Source organism: Fukomys damarensis, unplaced genomic scaffold (assembly GCF_012274545.1).
Source record: "Fukomys damarensis isolate Sample0158 unplaced genomic scaffold, DMR_v1.0_HiC HiC_scaffold_39, whole genome shotgun sequence".
Classification (NCBI taxonomy): domain Eukaryota; kingdom Metazoa; phylum Chordata; class Mammalia; order Rodentia; family Bathyergidae; genus Fukomys; species Fukomys damarensis.
The window spans coordinates 84,211,445-84,229,536 of record NW_022900951.1 but is presented as its reverse complement, the minus strand read 5'-3'; the positions used below and the strand labels follow the sequence as shown (position 1 = coordinate 84,229,536).

The window sequence follows — 18,092 nt, the reverse complement described above, 5'->3', positions numbered from 1 at the left end:
TATGGTTAAATGCTTGAGTGACTCATGTGATTGATTTGCTTGAACTGTCCAATAAGCTTGCTGAACCTTCCCCCTGGGATAACAGTATATAATCGTTTTGCTGAGCCAATAAAGCGCCTTTGATCAGAAACCAGACTTGGGCCGTGTACTCTAACTTCTTAAAGATTTCCTCCACAGACATTCAAGATCGGATCGGCCTCTGATGACCCACGAATAAGAGGCGGCTCTCACCTCCTATTCCCCGCGGGACGGGGTCCCCCCAGAGAGCCCACCGTTATTTGCAATCAAATGCATTTCTAACAGATACAGCTTCTCTGCAGTAGAGTTTTGTCAGATTATCACAAATAATTCTCTTTCACTCAACTGTTCGCCAAGCATGGGGTGGAGACCAGAGGAAAAATCCTTCACTTAACATTCTCCTAAGATACCAGCTATTTTATGCATTTCTTAGCCACAAATCTCCCATGGACACTAACATACCCCTTGCCCAAAGCATGAAATATAAGAATAAAGCTCTTCTGCCTAGTGCCACTGCTCTCATGCACTGCTGTAGGTGCCTGCTCAGGCTGTGTCCTCCCTGGCATGGAGAGGAAAACAGGTCCTTCTTTTTGGAATCACCACAACATACTGTTTGTTTTTAGTCGGGTAGGTTCACTGTTCCGGCTGCCTGCTTGGTTTATGGCTTTAACAATGAAGATGTAACGTGTTCCGCTCTGGAGTCCATGTACAGTGTAATGGTTTTGCTTAATATTGGGCACAATCATCCAGCTATCCACTGAGTTATATAGGCCTGTAAAATGGGGAAAGACAAGGACATCAACCAACAAGTAAAAGATAGCATTAAAAAACACTAAAAATTCAATCATAAGCCCCCCACCCAGTGAATTCATTTTGTTTTCTTTTGAGTCTTGAAAGATATGAGATGAACCAGGAATTACGATTTCACGACTTGTTTTCTACCATAGAGATAGGATCATGCCAGGATCCTCATTTCTGGCAATGGAGAAGCTACAAAAACTTACTGGCTATTTTGGGTACTAGCAAAAGTTAAATTGTGTCAATTTCCCACCAAATAACACAGAAATCAAAGAACCATCACTGTTACAGAGTCTCTAATCTTTACCCCAAAGGTTCATTCCTCTGAGAGCTGACACTAGCCTTGTTTGGATGGAGCAGTCCTGTTCAGAGCACAAAAACATGGAAACTCAGTGTAAAGGGCACCTAGGCACCAAATTTCCCTCATTTTACAAGAGGGACACTCAGAGAGAGAAAAGAAAGTGACTCTCCCAAGCCATAGATAGTTGGTGATGATGCTGAAAACAGAACCCTGGTCCAAGTTCCTCTCTTTTTAATCCTAGCCCAGTGTTCTCTCCATTATATGACAAATTCTTGGGGTGAATGACAACATTCCTTTATCTTTGCAAGGTAGAGAGGCCTTCAGGGCTTGTGATTCCACCCTTCCACCACCTCTTCTACCTTACTTCCCAAACTTGATGGGCTCAAACAAGTATGTTATAGAGCAGCCAAGGAGATGACATGATACGCAAAGAATATATTATTTCTTCATTGCATTTACATATTTTTAACCCCTTTTTAGCTCTGACTCTCACATTACTCTGGAGTCAGGTAGTCCAGGAATAATACACTGTTGCCTGGAACCTTTCTCCTTCCCAGATAGGGAAAGGGATCAGAGAGATCTAGGCTTCTGCTTCTGAAAGCCCTTAGACTATAAACACTGGCTTAAAAAGGGGAAATATGCATAATTAAAAACATGCATTTGGCTAGCATTCAGTAAAAGAGGGAACAACGTTTTAATCTGTGGATTGACCAGACTTCTCTCTTCTGTAATCTGTTTTTCATTCAGTTTACTATTTTTTAGACACAGTTCTACCATGATGTGGAAAGAAAGGGGGAAGGAAAGTGAGCATTGAATTTGGTCGCTTCTATGTATCTCAAGTGATGGACTGAGTGAGATTGGAATTTGGAAATAATAAATTATGTATCTTTTGCAAGAGATCTTATCAAATGGCTTAACAATTAATTTGGGAGGAAGTAGAAGCAGCCTAAATTAAAACTAGAGAAATAAGTATAATGGGGAAACAAACAGACTTGCTACAGAAAGAGGAATAAGAATGTGGGGATGCCTAGTGATTCTTATGAAAAGACAACAAGGAGAAGTTCCAGGAACAGTGCTTGAGGACTAACTTAACTATAAACCAATATGCAATCTGAATCATAAACTGCACATGAAATTTTAATACAAAGAGGAAAACATATAATCTTCCAAATACATTCAATAATACAAAACAAGCAAACAAATAAAAACAAACTTCAAAATGAAGTTATACAGCTGTAAATAAAGAATGAGGATGTTGTCTATGAGCTGCTACAGAATGATTTCCAGGATATATGGTCAATTTAACAAAGAAAATTCTATAAGATCATATATACTATGTTACTTCTTTGAGAGAAAGAAAAGCAAATAAGAAAACAAACTATTTTTGCTTGGACTTACAAAACAACAATAATAACAGGAAGAATAACACAGAAAATAATGAAGTTGGTTACCTACAAATAAATTTTTTTAAAAAAACTTCCCTTCACCCTTAAAATATCAACTGAAAAAAAAATAGAGAGGGAATGACACTATACTGTTAGGAATTTGTTTCTGTAGTGGTATGAACAAAGCAATTCTGAAAGTATTTTACAAATAGTTTGAGATTAAGCAAATAAATACATGTATTGACTTTGGGGGGAGCCAAGGCTCTCCCTGTGGAAGAGGGAATAATATGGAATGAGGGAAGGCAAGAAAGAATCTGTGAGGATGGATTGGAACTGGGGGTTTGACATGACTGTGTGACTTCTAAAACAGGAACAATCTGGCCTCCCTTATTAATAGGTTCCACATTTGAGGAATCAACCAACCACAGACAGAAGCTATTTTTAAAAATTGTATCTGTACTAAATATCTACAGACTTTTTTCTTGTCATTATTTCCTAAACAATACAAGGTAACATCTATTTACATGGCATTTATATTTTATTCCCTAGAAATAATTTCAAGTATATGGGAGGATATGCATAGGTTATATGCAAATACCACACTATTTTTATAAGACGTTTGAGCATCTGGAGATTTTCTATCCTCAGTGGGTTCTGGAATCAGTGTCAAATGAATACCAAGGGATGATATATGTGTTTGTATATGCACACAGATGTGCACATATGTAGAGCATGTATGCATGCATATTATATATGTCTGCATATGCTTACTTATGTTAGTATCTAGTACCCGTGTCTTGGTCTAAATCTTTTCCTCCCACTAAAAGGAACCACAGCTCCTTATAAAAATGGCTGATTTCAAGGCAGGGACAAGATGAGGTTACAATAACCTTAGAGCATTTTATTATGCCAGAAAGTAAGAAAGTATTCATGAAAACAATGTGAGAACAGCCTGAGAACCTATGAGTCACCTTGAAAGGCTTCCACTGGCTAAATCTGGGCAATTTCAGCACCAAAATAAGTAATGGCAGTGAAGAATCATTAATAGAAGAGAATTCATGGGTCCTTACAGATACATAAATAAACAAATGATGAGAAATAGAGAGTGGGGCCTAGGCTTTCATGTTGAGTATCAACTTGTGAATGTGGAAAGGAGCACTCAGTTAAAAAAAAAGTAATTTTTCAATCATCATAGTAAAGACTGGATCTGGGAAGAGTCATCAACTAATGCTAGAACATTAGAGAGGAGATGGATTTTATGAGGGAGCAGAATATGTGATCTTAAAGTATCACCACACAGGTTGCTTACTAGTGACAAAAGAAAAAAAACAGGAACTAAAGAATGAATAAATCAGATAACATTTTGAAGCATCAAGATGTGAAGGGCAAGTAGTTATCATGCGCCTCTAGGTATGGCACCCTGAGAAGGACACAACATCACTAATGCGGTATTCCAGATATCAATGCATTACCTGGATATCATTGTCAGTAAACATCAGACCAACCCAATATAAGAAATACTACAATGAAGAAATAAAAGAGCACTTTAAAAATGTTAATGTCATTAAAGAAAAGGAAGGAATGAGGAAATATCCCAAATTAAAGGAGAATAAAGACATAAGATGATTAAACGCAATACCCGTTCCTAAACTATAAAGGACAACATTGGGTCTTTCATATGTCATAGTGACCATCATTGGCTCAATTATCAAAATGGGAATATGAGTGGTGTATTAGATAAAAGTATTACATCAGTGTTAAATTTCCCTAAAGTTGGTAATTGTACTACGGTTAGGTAAGAGAATCTCCTTATTCTTAGGAAACATATATTGAAGAATTTAGGGGTGAAAGGCCATGACATATACAATTTACTTTCAAATCTTCTGGAAAACATAAAAACCTTAACAAATGATAAAGGAAATAGGGCAAAATATTGACAGTAGGTGAATCTGGATAAACAGCATGTTGGCATTCTTTGTGCTAGTCTTGCAACTTTTCTGTAATTCTGAAGTCAGTTCTAAACTTTAAAAGGTAAATATATAATCTTGTGGGTTTCAGTGAGACTTGGTCAGATGGGACTTATGACTGAGTTGTGGTAATGTTCAAAAGAGAAACATCACAATATGAAAATCTATGAACCTGAATTTAAATGTGTGGTGGACAGCACTTACATGAAAATGAAAAGGAAGGGAAATAGAAGTTGTTTACATCTGTATGGCAGTATATTATAGATTTCCTGGCCAGACAACAGTGAGGGCCACTGCTTTCTACATGCAAAACAAAAAATTAAAATTGTGTGCGTTGATGCATGCTTGTATTCTCAACACTCAGGAGGCTGAGGCAGGAGGATTGCCACAAGTTTGTGGCCATCCTGTAAGACATAGCAAGGCCCTGCCTCAAAAACACACATTAAATAAATAGAGAACATTAGAATAGAGGAAAAATAATACAGTATAGTGGGAAGACAAACAACTGTTAGAATTCTCCTTCAGCTAATGTCATCATCTGAAACATTACTGGTTAGGTAATTTTAGATCTTAGAAGAGGTGGGAAGAAAGTTAAAGATGAAGGAAGTTTTAAAAAGGGGGAAGAGCTACTTCTCCTGACTTAATTTTAACCAACAAGGCAGAATTTTTTGAATAAAGAAAATGTGAAAAAACCTCAAGGGAGGGAAAGTAGTTCTCAGAACTAGATTTGGTTAACAGTAGTAGGCCCAATGGGCAGGTAGGACTGGGACATTGGGTTTTCATAATTATTTCCATTAAAACAATTTCCCAATGCCATCGGAAATTTTCCTTCAAGGCTCAGCCTTTGTTTTTGTCCTACTGAACTCTTCTGTCAACAACTGGAGGAAGACATAGAACACAGGCTAGGAGGGAAATGCACTGGAAGGTCTAATTTGGATCCAAAAGGATCTTGGCATGCTGGAATGAGGGGGACAAAGCTATCCAGGTAAACATAACAGGGATAAATTCATGGTGTTGAGTTTCAGCTCAGACAAATGAATAGAAACAGGATTTGGAATATAAAGGGACTTCAGTTGACTATATGCTCAGAAAGCAGTCAACAGCCAACCTGGTCGTCAACTCAAAAAAAAAAAGTGCAGCAGCCGGGCATGGTGGCACATGCCTGTAATCCCAGCACTCGGGAGGCTGAGGCAGGAGGATCGCTGTGAGTTCGAGACCAGCCTGGACTACATAGTGAGTTCCAGGTCAGTCTCAACTACACAGTGAGACCCTGTCTCAAAAAATCCAAAAAAATAAAAAATAAAAAAATTTTAAAAAGCGCAGGGCAAGAGAGCAGCAAGTTACAAAGAAGAGAAATAATCCAGCCATCCTCTGTGGCTGTAAGATCAGTTTTAGAGTACTGTTTTCACTCTTTTGTAAGTATACTTTATAAAGCACTATGACAAACAGGAATGTCCATAAAAAGGATATCAAAAAGATAAAGGGTCATATGAGGATCCATTGAAAGAACGAAGGATGTCTGGCAAGGAAAAGAGAAAATTTAGAAGGGACATGGGAGTTAACTAAAATCATCTGAAGAACTGTTTTGTGAAAGATGGATTAGTTTTGTCAATGAGGCACAAAAGGCCAAATCTAGAACTTCTCGGTAGCTATGGTTTGACTCAAAGATTTTAAATATAAAGTCTGACAGGCTCGGGCTCTAATCGCCATAATTTCATAACTCTGCAATATTGAGCAACTCACTTAACCTGAGCCTCAATTTGTTCATTTATAAAAAACAGAATCTGCCAAAAAAATGTATACACATTTCAGAAAGAGAAAAATAGTGCTATTTCTTCAACAGGTTGTGTTCCTTCAAACGGGGGACACTAAAGGATGCCATATAGTGCAGAAAACCCACTACACTGCTGGCCCTTAGAGAAGAAATTGAAAATGCACGTGCAGCAATCTCAGTGACCAAGGTTACCCAAGCAGCAGTTTGGCCAATTAAAAAATATCTGGAAGCTAATAGCCACCACTTTGAGCACCTCTTGTAATTATAGAGGCCAAAGATAACTTGTATTAACCTCACAATGTCTTAATAAAGTCAGTACTAAAATATTTATACAAGCTTTTCTTTTCCCGAAGTGTGTGTACATTTTTGGCGGACGCTGTAAATCAAATATTGTCGATTTCATAAGGCTAAAAATTCATAAGGACTAAAAAAGATAATATGTAGACATGCTAATAAATGGCAATACACAAATTATTATTGTAATTATTATTTACTAAAAGAAAAAAGGCCTCTTATAAGGAAGCATTAGCAATTATTTACATCTATACAACAACCAAATGGGCTGTTTGCTAGAAGTGAGTATTCAACACTGGTAATGTTTAAGCAGAGAAAGAACAATCATTTTCTAGATGTCTGGCTGAAGAGAAGATTAGGCTAGATGACTTATAAGGTCTGTTTCAACTCTAAGATGTTATGATTCCAACACTATTAAGAATTATCCTTGGGCTGGGGGTTTAGCTCAGTGGTTCCGCTGCCTGCTTCACAATCACAGGGTCTTGAGTTTGATTCCCAGTACCAAAAAAAATTATCCTTTAGGCTTTTATTCACAAAGGACTACATAGCCTTTTAAACAGAAGCATGACCTTTAGATCTTTATCATTTCTTGGACTTGATCTCAACTCCCAGGAGATAACTGTTCTCCTCATATCAAGAAGAAGCACAGTTCCTGGCTCTAAAATGTTTCAGAACATGGAAGGCATGCACAGAAAAGCAAACTGATGAGGCCTTAGACTTACTGGCTTCTGAACCTGAAGAAACACCCAGGAACACAGCTAAGTGGGCCAAGTGATGGAGCTGCACGAGGCAAGTGTTTGACTCCCAAATGCCCTCTCATCTCCCAAATCCATTATTGTTACAAAACAGATTTCTGCCCCAGAATTGTCACAAAACCAAAAATTGAAGCCTATAAGAAAAGCTTAGTTACAAAAACTCTCATGTTGGCCTGTGAGGTTAGACATAAATCAAAATACAAAGGTAAAAAAGGTATTAATTTGCAGCTATGCAAATGAAACATAGGATGGGAAAAAGTCCCAGTTTAGAATCCAGCTTTGATTCTGCTTTTATTTCTATTCTCCCCCACCCCAGAACAATGAGGGAAACTTTCATCTCTAGGCTGACAACTGATGAGTTAAGAATTCACCATTAACACATGAGCTGCACAAGTGCTTTTGTGTATGTGTGGTACTAAAGATTGAACCCAGCAGTGCTCTACCACTAAGCTACATCCCCAAACCTTTATATTTTTATTTTGACACAAGGTCTTGTTAAATTGCCGAAGATGGCATGAAACTCAGAATCCTCTCACCTCAGCCTTCCAAGTAGCTGGGATTATAGGTGTGCACTACCACTCCCAGGACCATTTGCTTTTTTAAATGTCATTCATTCTGTAGAGGACTGATTCACATGTTTCTATATTTACTGCAATTATTCATGGAAAGGCAAAATGAGTAGAGTGAAGAGTAATAGGGCAGAAGGCCTTGTGCCATGATCACTGATATGAATGGGTTTGGTAGAGGAAGTAATTGTGTTTGCACATAATATATTTTATCATGATAATGAAGTGAAAGAAGTAGTCAGGGAGTGAGACATTGACACACATGGAACCAGAAATCATGGTGGTTAAGCTACCTAGGAACAAATACTGAGCAGTGCTGTCCTTCACAGAGTAGGTGACATAAATTAATTAATAAGGATTACAAATGGATTACAAAAACAAATGGGAGTGGCCCCAGTGACTGCCCACCAAGGAAATACACAACTTGCTTGTCGCCTATAAGTAAGGTATTTGAAATGCCCTGGGAAGCTTATACTCTCTATGAAAGACTATACTAAACAACCTAACATGTCTTACAAACACTTGCCTCGTGGCGCCCCGGCCAATCTTGAGCAGCTTACTGCTTCCTTACATTTCCTTATCTCTGGCCACAGGCCCCAACTACACCATGACTTACTGATGAAGTTAGCCTGGCCAGTGAATATGGTGTACTGAAGCTCATAGGAGCTGATGCTGAACTCGTCATCCGAGATCCAGTGGACTGTAATGGTGTCATGGGAAGCAGTACAGAGCTCCTCTCGGATAGAGGGTGGGTTGGGGGCTGTAAGGAAAGGTAGAAAAGAAGTTAAGGAAAGCATATGATCTCTCCTGGAATTTTACAATCCTTAATCTTCTGACCTAACCCAGTATCTCTTGGAGAGGTGGTTTTTGTTACTGTTTTCAACGTTAAGGATTGAATCTAGGATCCTGTGCTGTCTAGGCGAGTATTCCACCACTGATACATCCTAAGCCATTTTAAAATTTTATTTTGAGACAGAGTGGTCCTAACTTGCCAGGTTGACCTTAAACTTGTGATCCTCCTACCTCAGCCTCCAAAGCTGTTGGAATTACAGATGTGCATCATCACACCCAACTTCTTTTTTCTTTTCTTGTAGACATTTATTAGCCTTCAGTTCCAACACGTTAACAAATGTACTCTGTCACTTCTGATAGCTGTTTCTTATAAGCTAATCCTGTCTAGAAAACTAATTCTGAGTTCTAACAGCTCTGACACTTCATGTGATGCTTTGTAAGAGATAAGAAAATAAACATTGAAAACTAAAACCGAAGTTAGGATAAAGTCTCAGTAGAACAAACGCAATTCACACTTAAGGAAAAGAAATATCAGGAAGGATCACATTTATTTGGCATTCCTTATTTTCTAAAAATGCCTGCAAGCCAGATATCTCTTATATTGTTTTACTGGCCTGCTGATTCCCAAGTTACCTTAAAATCATTTGAGTAGGGCCTGTTCCCATGTGGCACACTGTCTAATATTATCTAATTCCCATCTGAGTTATGCCCTTCTAACAAGCAATAATATATAACTGATAGGCTCATAATGAGAAACTCATCAGTAACTTCTTATGCTTTACCTTTAATAGTAGATGATATATCCATTCCACCCCAAGAATTATTTGACAAATCATCTTTTTTTCTGTTACAGGAGCTAAAGTATATTCTATTGAAAAAATTCATGTATCATTTTAAAGACTATAAAAACACTTTTAGTGTAAATATTGTCCTTTTCAGAGTATTTTAAACTAAAAGTACACCAAAAGAAAACAATTTAAGACAAGAAAAGCAATGTATTTCCATACCTGTTAAATAGTCTAGCCCCTCCAACAGTTTCTTTTCTCTAGAAAAATCTAATGCAAAGTTTTCAAAGGCATCATTAAAATTGATGTCTGGAATGAGAACTTGAGAAGATGCAGTTGCCATGGCGACTCTGGAAAAAAAAGAAAAAGTACATCAATATTCATCAAAATCGGTTTGCAACCTTCATCCAGTTTGATTTTGGTCTAAGAAGTAAAAATATTGTATCTGCGCTTTCCCAATGGAAACCATTTCAATGTAATCTTCAGGAACCAATTAAGAGGTATAGCATATTTATTCACATATGTTCACCCCTGCTCTCTTACTTTTGAGAAGTAAATTTAGGATTTTCCCCCTCTGCATCATTTTCCATCTAGCAGACAACATCAAAACTAGACCTCTAAAAACTTGCTAAGAGCAGTTTGAGAGATTCTTCTCTATTTTTTCATGCTAATCAAGAAATCAACATGCTGAGTTAATATCTTCTCCCAAATACTGTCCTTTATTATATCTTTTATAATGTCTATATATCATTTTATTAAATATTCACTAATTGCATAATTTTATGTCTCCAACTAATTCTAAGAGACTCAAAAATGAAGTTCATATTTTGTACTTCTTTTATCTTTCACATACTCTAAAACACTGTTGGACACCTAGTAAATAAACAATTGACCAGTGAATAACTAAAAGACTAGGAACAATACAACTGCTAACATTTTAAGTGCTTAGCATATGCAAAGCACTGTGCATGCACTCCACATACATATCTAATTTACTCCTTGCTGTAGCTCTGTGTAGTAGATGTTATTTCCATTTTGCAAGTCAGATAGCTGACACACTGTAAAACTGAGTAACTTGCCCAGGATCACACAATCATTAAACTTCAAAATATAATTAAGTCCACGTCTATGTAATTCTAAACCCTATACACATAACCATTTAGACTATTTCTTTTTTTTCTCCCATCTTTCCACCTCCTGCTTTTTCTCCCCCACCTCTCCTTTGGTACTGAGAATTGAACCACGGCATTGTGTGCAATGCAGGACAAGTACTCTATCACTGAGCTACACTCCCAGCCCTTTTAAAATTTTATTTTGAGACAAGGCAGCCCTAAGTTGCCCAGCCTGGCCTCAAACTTGGAATCCTCCTCCCTCAGCCTCTGGAGTAGCTGAGATTTTAAGTGTGCACCACCATGCCCAAAGAGACTGTTGTTTGGGTTTTTTTTTTTAATTTAAGTATATTTTACATCAGCAATTCTTAACCACAGTTACACATCAGAATTAACTGGCAGAGCTTTTACAAAGAATACACATTTAAATCCTTTATCAGACCTTCTGAATCAGAGCCACTGAAGATCCTTAGACATGCAAATGATAGTTTAAAAGACTTGGCATTAATAGGCAGGTTAGAGTGGAAAGGAGCTATAGAGTACAGGAAAATCAGAAAGGTAATTTTTATGGTGAATCAGTTGTAAGAGGGTGGGAGTTGCTCGTGTACATATTCCCTGCTAAGATCTATGAAAAATATCTCTTGTTACTTTTGAAAAGAGAGATGCTTCAGGAATAAACTGCAGACAAGTACAAACAAATGAAAGACTAACTCAGGACAATCTTAAGGTCTCACATTGAATAACCAGTCTTCTAGGATTTTGTGAGGAAGGACTTAACTTCTTTTATGTAAGAATTAAACCAGAAAATTGGCGCATGTATTATCTTTCTGACTTTCTCAGTCTTCTTTCGTCCATTCACCCACCTATCCATCCAAAACTTAGTAAATACAACTAATGTGCCAAGCACTGGAGATACACAGAGAAAACAAGTTTGCTATGGTCCTTGCTTTCACAGAACTCACAGATCATGGAGGATACAGACATTAAATAGGCCATACAAAGGAAGTAGAGCAAACACGAGAGTCACTTAGCAGGGAGTCGGGCACTAAGGGAGATCTCCCCCAAGGAAGTCAATGGATTACATGATAAATAAGATTTACCTATGGAAAGGTGATTTGGATACACATGTTCTTTCTTGCCAGAAGACTAGAGAATGAAACAAAGCCATGTAGGACTTTGTATGCCATGTTGTAAACTTTCACCCTTATCTTAAGAATAATGGAAGCCACTGGGGATTTAGCTCATTGGCACCACACCTGCCTCACAAGCACAAGGTCCTGAGTTCAATCCCCGGTACAAAAAAAAAAAGAAAGAAAAATGGAATAATGGAAGTCACTGAAGCATTTTCAGCAGAAGTTGTATACTCAAATTTGTTTTAAAAAGAGTATTACGGCTACAGTAAATGGATTAGGAAGAGTCAAAAGTGGAAACAGGCAGACAAAAAACAATGTTTTTTGAGACATGGTCTCACTATGTAATTCAGGCTAGCCACTATGTAGACCAAGCCAGACTCAAACTCCCAGTGATCCTCCTGCCTCAGCCTCCCAAGTGTTGGGATTACAGGTGTGCTCCCCTACATTCAGCTAAGGCAGACCTTTTAAAATGCCTAGCAATAAGCAAAAACTAGTGTGGTAACAAGAGCACAGAGAAATAAAACACAAAGAGTTAATTCAGAAAAAAATGAAAACAAGTGGTTAAAAAACACATTAAAAAGTCCAACTACATAAGAAATCAAAGAAATGTAAATTAAAATGAGATAGCAGTTAGATTATGAATAATGACAATACAAGAACTTTTTTTTCAGTACTAGGGATCAAACTTAGGACCTTGCACTTGAGAGGCAGATGCAGCACCACTGAGCTAAATCCCCAGCCCAAAATCAAATATTCTTTGACATTATAGCTCTACTTAAGAAAATTTTTATTAAAGAAATAATTGAGATATATGCAAAGATACAATACTACAAGGGCACTCAACATGGTTTATGTAAATTAATTGTCTAATGATGATAAGTGAGTTAAGTATTGTATCATCAAAAGATGAAATATAATGGAGCCATTGAAAATTAGGTTTTACAATGATAGAAAAAAAGTTACTGAAATATTAACGTTCCAGACACAAGCTATAATGCAGCATATATGAAATGGTCACATGTTTGTGAAATATATACAAATATCAAGATACCACAGTATATTCCAAATTTAACAGTATCTGAAATGTTCAGAATGAGCTAAAAGTGACAATGTAGGATGACACTCCACACACACAAACACACACACACCCCACACATAGCACACACACAACCTGTCTATCATTCTGTGTTAAAACACAACATCAGCATCTTGTTACTGTCTCTCAGGATCTTGATCTCTACTGGGAATAATATAATAAATGATATTTGAAGGGATATCTTTCTCAGCTAAAGTTTCATTTTTTATCTGAAGTCATACATCTTAACACAATACAATGAATAATGGTAGGGAGGGAATTTCAGACCCTGTAAGAGTCTAGAGAGAAAGGCACTTGGGTTAACTAAGTCATACCATACAGATGGTTATTTTTTCCACTGACACCATAGGCCAATGATGGCTAACCTTTAGAGATGAGTGCACAATCTGCAACTCCAAACCCACTTATTTATCACAAAGTGCCAACACTGCAATTGAACATGAATACTGAGGTTTTAGTTTAGAAAAAACAACTCATACGTTAACATCTTTTGTCTTAAAAGACAAACAACACAGGTGCTATAGGTTCAGCCACCACTGCCATAGACTATACTTGAACTATGAAAAGAAGCTTGGCATAGACAGTTGGGAATCCTCAAAATGTTATTTGATGGTAATTCAATGGTCATAAAGCCCTGGGAGATAAAGGGTTTTCAACGAGAACTTTCAGCAAGAGAAGAGAATATCTTAAGAAAGAATCGGGAAAAATGATAGCATTAAAAGAATGAATCAAGGAAGAGTAGCTCACAAAGGCAAAATAAATCAAACAGATTAGGAAACCAGGAGTATTCATAAAAGCTAAGGGCAGAGCAATTTCAAGTAAAAATGGTCAGTAGGGACACAAAGGAAGATGAAACAGTAAGATGAAATAAAGAGTATCTATTGTATTTATCAACAAAATTTGGTGACCTTGAAAAGAACACTTTGAATGATGCAAAAATGAGAGAAAATAGTTCAGGAGGGTTGAATACTAAGTGAAGACAATTAAAAACAGTGGTTTAAATATATGTTTTAGCTCTGATTTCAAGAAATCCCACTGCAAGGACAAAAAATAAAACATTAAAAACCCACAAAGGCAAAGAAAATAAGACGATGCCAGCAATTAAGAGATTTCCAACAAATGTCTGAAAGCTAGAGAGGGATGGATGTGTGGTAATCAACAACAGATCAGAGAAAGCTGGATAAGGAAGCCAACATGAAGCTTATTTAGTGCCACAAAGTTGAAAGTTTGTAGGAGGAACAGCTAGACCTCCAGACTCAGAGACTGCCCTTCCTTCACACTGGCAGGAGACATGAGGTTTACTTTCTGCAAAGCTTTGACATTACACTAAAATCAGTTTTAAAACTCTCTGCTCCCTTACCCTATTTGGCTCTCAGAATACTGGCATCCACACTCATAACCTCCACCCCTACCAAGAGCAGGAGACTGGAGGATTCCCAACAAGGGAAACTGATCCAAAAGAAAACACCCACAGAACCAACACTTGAGGCCTCTCAACCATAATAAAAAAGACACTCTACCTTATAGCACTTAACAAAGTTAATCAGGTACCTTTTAGTGCTTATGGTCAAAAAAGCTTGCTAAACATTTAGGGAAGGACAAAAACTAAAACTGACAGAGAAAAGTAACTTGGAGGAAACTGAGGCAACGTAGGGCTCTAAAGAAAGCTTTTTAAATTGAAAATATTCTTGGAACACAAAATAGTGTGTATGCCACAAAGCAATAGTAATATGACAAAAAAGAAACAAGTATCAAGAAAGAGTTTTTGGTAAATAAAAATATGACTGCTTAAGTTAATTTTTCAACAGAGAGACTAGACAAAAAACTAAAGAAATATCTTAGGTACTAAAACAAAAGGACAAAGTCATGGAAAATAGGAAACACATTTTTTAAATTAGGAGACAAATCTAGAGTGGCCAACATCTGATTAATTAGAGCCCCAGAAAAACAAAAGAGGATAAAGAGGAGTCAAATATCAAGTAAAATTTTCTAGAACTGAATCTTCAGATTGAAAAGATTCATTGAGTATGAATAATCAACAACATACAACCAATGCCAATCCTGGTGAAACTTGGGAACACTTTTACACTGTTGGTGAAAATATAAGTATTATGGCTTGTATCTAGATGTCCCCCCAAAGCCTCAAGTGTCATAAGTGGGGCTTTTTGGAGATGGCTGGATCTAGGGTGTGTAATGCTGGGATTAAGGATGTGAAGTTGGGATTGAGGGTGAGATGCTAGGAATAAGGGAGCCCCACCCTGGGTATGAGTGCTACCAGCCCAAAGGGTGGGTAGCCTGTATGGAATATAAGGGGCAGAAAGAAGACTTGTTGCTGCTGTTGCTTCTGCTGCTGCTGTCACTTGCTAATTTCTTCCTGCCCTGCCATGCTATGCACTGTTTCTCCTCTGCCACGCCACCCTGGCTTGGAACCAGCTGACTATGAACTGAAACCTCTACAAATGGTGAACCAAATAAATCTTTCCTCCCTTAACCTTGGGTGTTGGGTATTTTGTCTCAGCAATGCAAAAAAGTAAGACAATAAGTAAGTGAAGCCATTAGAGCAAACTGTATCGAGGTGAGGTTCCTCAACAAACTAAAAATAGAGCTACAATATGATCCGACAGTCTCACTTCTCAGTTTATATCCAAAGGAATTACAAATAATATGTTGAAGAGACATGTGCACTCCCATGTTCACTGCAGTATTATGCACAATAGCCAAGATATAGAATCAACCTAAAATTCTATCAATGGATGAATGGATGAAGGAAATAAGATGTATATGTGAAATACTACGAATATACAAGGAAATACTATTCTGCCTCTTATTAAAAAAGAAAATTCCATCATTTGTGACAGCATGGATGAACCCAGAAGACATCATGCTGAGTGAAATAAGCTAGGAATATAGAGACAAATACCACATGATCTCACCTATATGTGAAATCTAAAACGCCAGTTTCAAAGTAAAGAGATAAAGAGTAGAGTAGTACTACCAGAAGCCAGTGCAGAAAGAGAGGCAGGAAACTAGGAGTTGGTACTCAAAGGGTACAAAATTTCAGTTAGACATGAGGAATAAGTTTTTAAGATCTACTGCATAATGAAGAGACCACAGGCAATAATAATTTATTTTATGTTTCAAAATAGTTGAAAGCAAATTTCAAATGTCTCATCAAAAAATAAATGAGGTGAAGTATATGTTAATCAGTTTAATTTAATCATTCCATATTGTACACAAATATCAAAGCATTGTGCTGCGTGCCGTAAAAGTATACAATTATGATTTAGCAATTAAAATACTATTTTAAAACTTCTATGTTTTAAAATATAAGTCATATCAAAAGATCAGGAATTAAAGTGGTAGTGAATTTCTCAATACAACACTGGAGCCAATGATACATGCTTTTAGAATTATACAGGATATTTATTTCCAAACTGAAATTTTATCTAACATAGTTTAGACAAAAGTTCTCAAAAATTTACTTCCTCTATATTCTTTCTAAAAATACTATGGTAGAATTTGTTTCAAAATGTTAAGAGAGTAAAACTGCATAGGAATAACAATAGTTACTACACTGTGTATCATGAGCCTCAAAATAGTTACTCAGAGTGCAAGACATAAACCAAAAAGATTCTTACAGAAAAGAAACAGATAACACAAAACTTCCTTTTCAACTAAAATAAACCAGTAGCATAAATGAAACATTAGCATGTATATTGAAATATTATTATTCTCATATAATTTGGTTATGAAATTTTGTTCTATTTTTTAATAAAATAAACTGTATGCAAAGGAAAACCAAACAAAGCCTGATAGCCTCATTATATTTAAACAAACAGAGCTGAGACATTAAGGAAACTAAATTGGCTGGAATTCACAAGATGGAGTACCGGAGAAGAAAAACCTACAGGGGGAAATTTTTGGAGTCCTTCAAAAGGTTTCCATCAAGTATTCAATAGAATACTGATCAACTAAGGCACATGAGGAAACTACCCAATGTTAGGGAAACAGCCATCCAAAAATATTATAGAGAACAATCTTTAGTGCTCGGACTTGGCCAGATAGTGAGTAGTATCTGTTCCCACCAGTCAAACTGGAAAATTTCATGATTTACGGGATACTGGCTAGCATACTCAGGAGGGTTTTGGTTCAATAGTGAGGAAAATTGTCTCTAAACACTGCTCTGATCTCACCTAAAAAAATCCTGGCGGTGGTGGGATGGAACTCAGGGCTCTGTGCATGCCTGAAAGCACTCCGCTACTGAGTACAACCCTAGCCCTTAACCTAACAAATCTTAAAATCAATACTTAAAAGGATCAAGCTATTTTCAATTAACATAACTGTATCCCAGAACAAAGCTTAAGAGGGCAGGGGTAAGGGGAAAAAATGAGAACCAAGACCCGTCATGTAAAGGTACAAGATCCTAATGATAAATGTAACTGTACTGCGTACCTAAAATGTACAAATAAACACAATGAGAAAAAAAAACAATATTCATAAGAATACAAAAATAAAGGGCCTGGTGATATAGTCAGCGGTAGAGCACTTGCCTGGCATGCACAAGGTCTTGGGTTCAAACAGTGGGAAAAAGAAACAGAAACTAACAAAATAAAATTCACAAATCTGGTATACAATAAAAAATTACCAGACATGCAAAGAGTTAAGAAAGTAAAACCCATAATGAAGAGACAAAGCAACTAATCATTAAAGAGCAAAATAAAAGATGGATAATAGAAAACTGAGAGCTAGATGTTTTTAAAATAGGAAGGGGACCAAGAGATGGAGGGAGGGAGAGAAGGAGGAGGGGAAGAGAAGGCAAAGTAAAAGAATTAAAATCGGTCATGTACATATACCAACTTCCCACAATGAATGTAGTTGTTATGTAATGCAAACGTGTATTAATAAAAATTCATATTTTTAATTTTTAAAAAGACAAAAAAGAAAAAGCAACCAATCAAAACTTACCAAGATCTGACACTGATGTCAGAACTATTAGGCAAGGGAATTAAAATAGTTATTATTGTATCTCATAGGTTCAAAAAACTAAAGGAAAAGCTGAATACCTTAGAGAGGAAGATACTTTTTAGAGATTCAAATCAAATATCTAGAGATGAAACTACAGTGTCTGAAGTGAAAATACACTGGAGAGGTTAAAAGCAGATTAGGCAGTATAAAAGAAAAAGTTAGTTTAAAGAAACAGCAATAAAAACATACATTTTTTTAAAATTCTTTAAAAAATGCGTGTTTTGGGCCAGGGATTTAGCTCAGTGGTTCCATCTTGCAAGCGCAAGGACCCGAGTTTGATCCCTGCTACAAAAA

The 18,092-nt window shown here is 36.8% G+C and overlaps 1 protein-coding gene across 2 annotated transcripts in view; it reads right to left on the bottom strand.

The window, feature by feature from the left end:
* The window catches only part of Mid2 (midline 2), an 87,369-nt gene that overhangs the window by 2,543 nt on the left and 66,734 nt on the right, over window positions 1-18,092 (bottom strand). The window contains exons 6-8 of one of the 2 annotated variants that reach the window (XM_010611912.3): window positions 9,658-9,785; window positions 8,385-8,618; window positions 629-790 (exon numbers count right to left, since the gene is read on the bottom strand). In XM_010611912.3, coding sequence (XP_010610214.1) covers window positions 629-790; window positions 8,385-8,618; window positions 9,658-9,785 — 524 coding nt within the window. The remainder of the gene's footprint in view (window positions 1-628; window positions 791-8,384; window positions 8,619-9,657; window positions 9,786-18,092) is intronic. The other variant, XM_010611921.3, reaches the window with a different exon arrangement.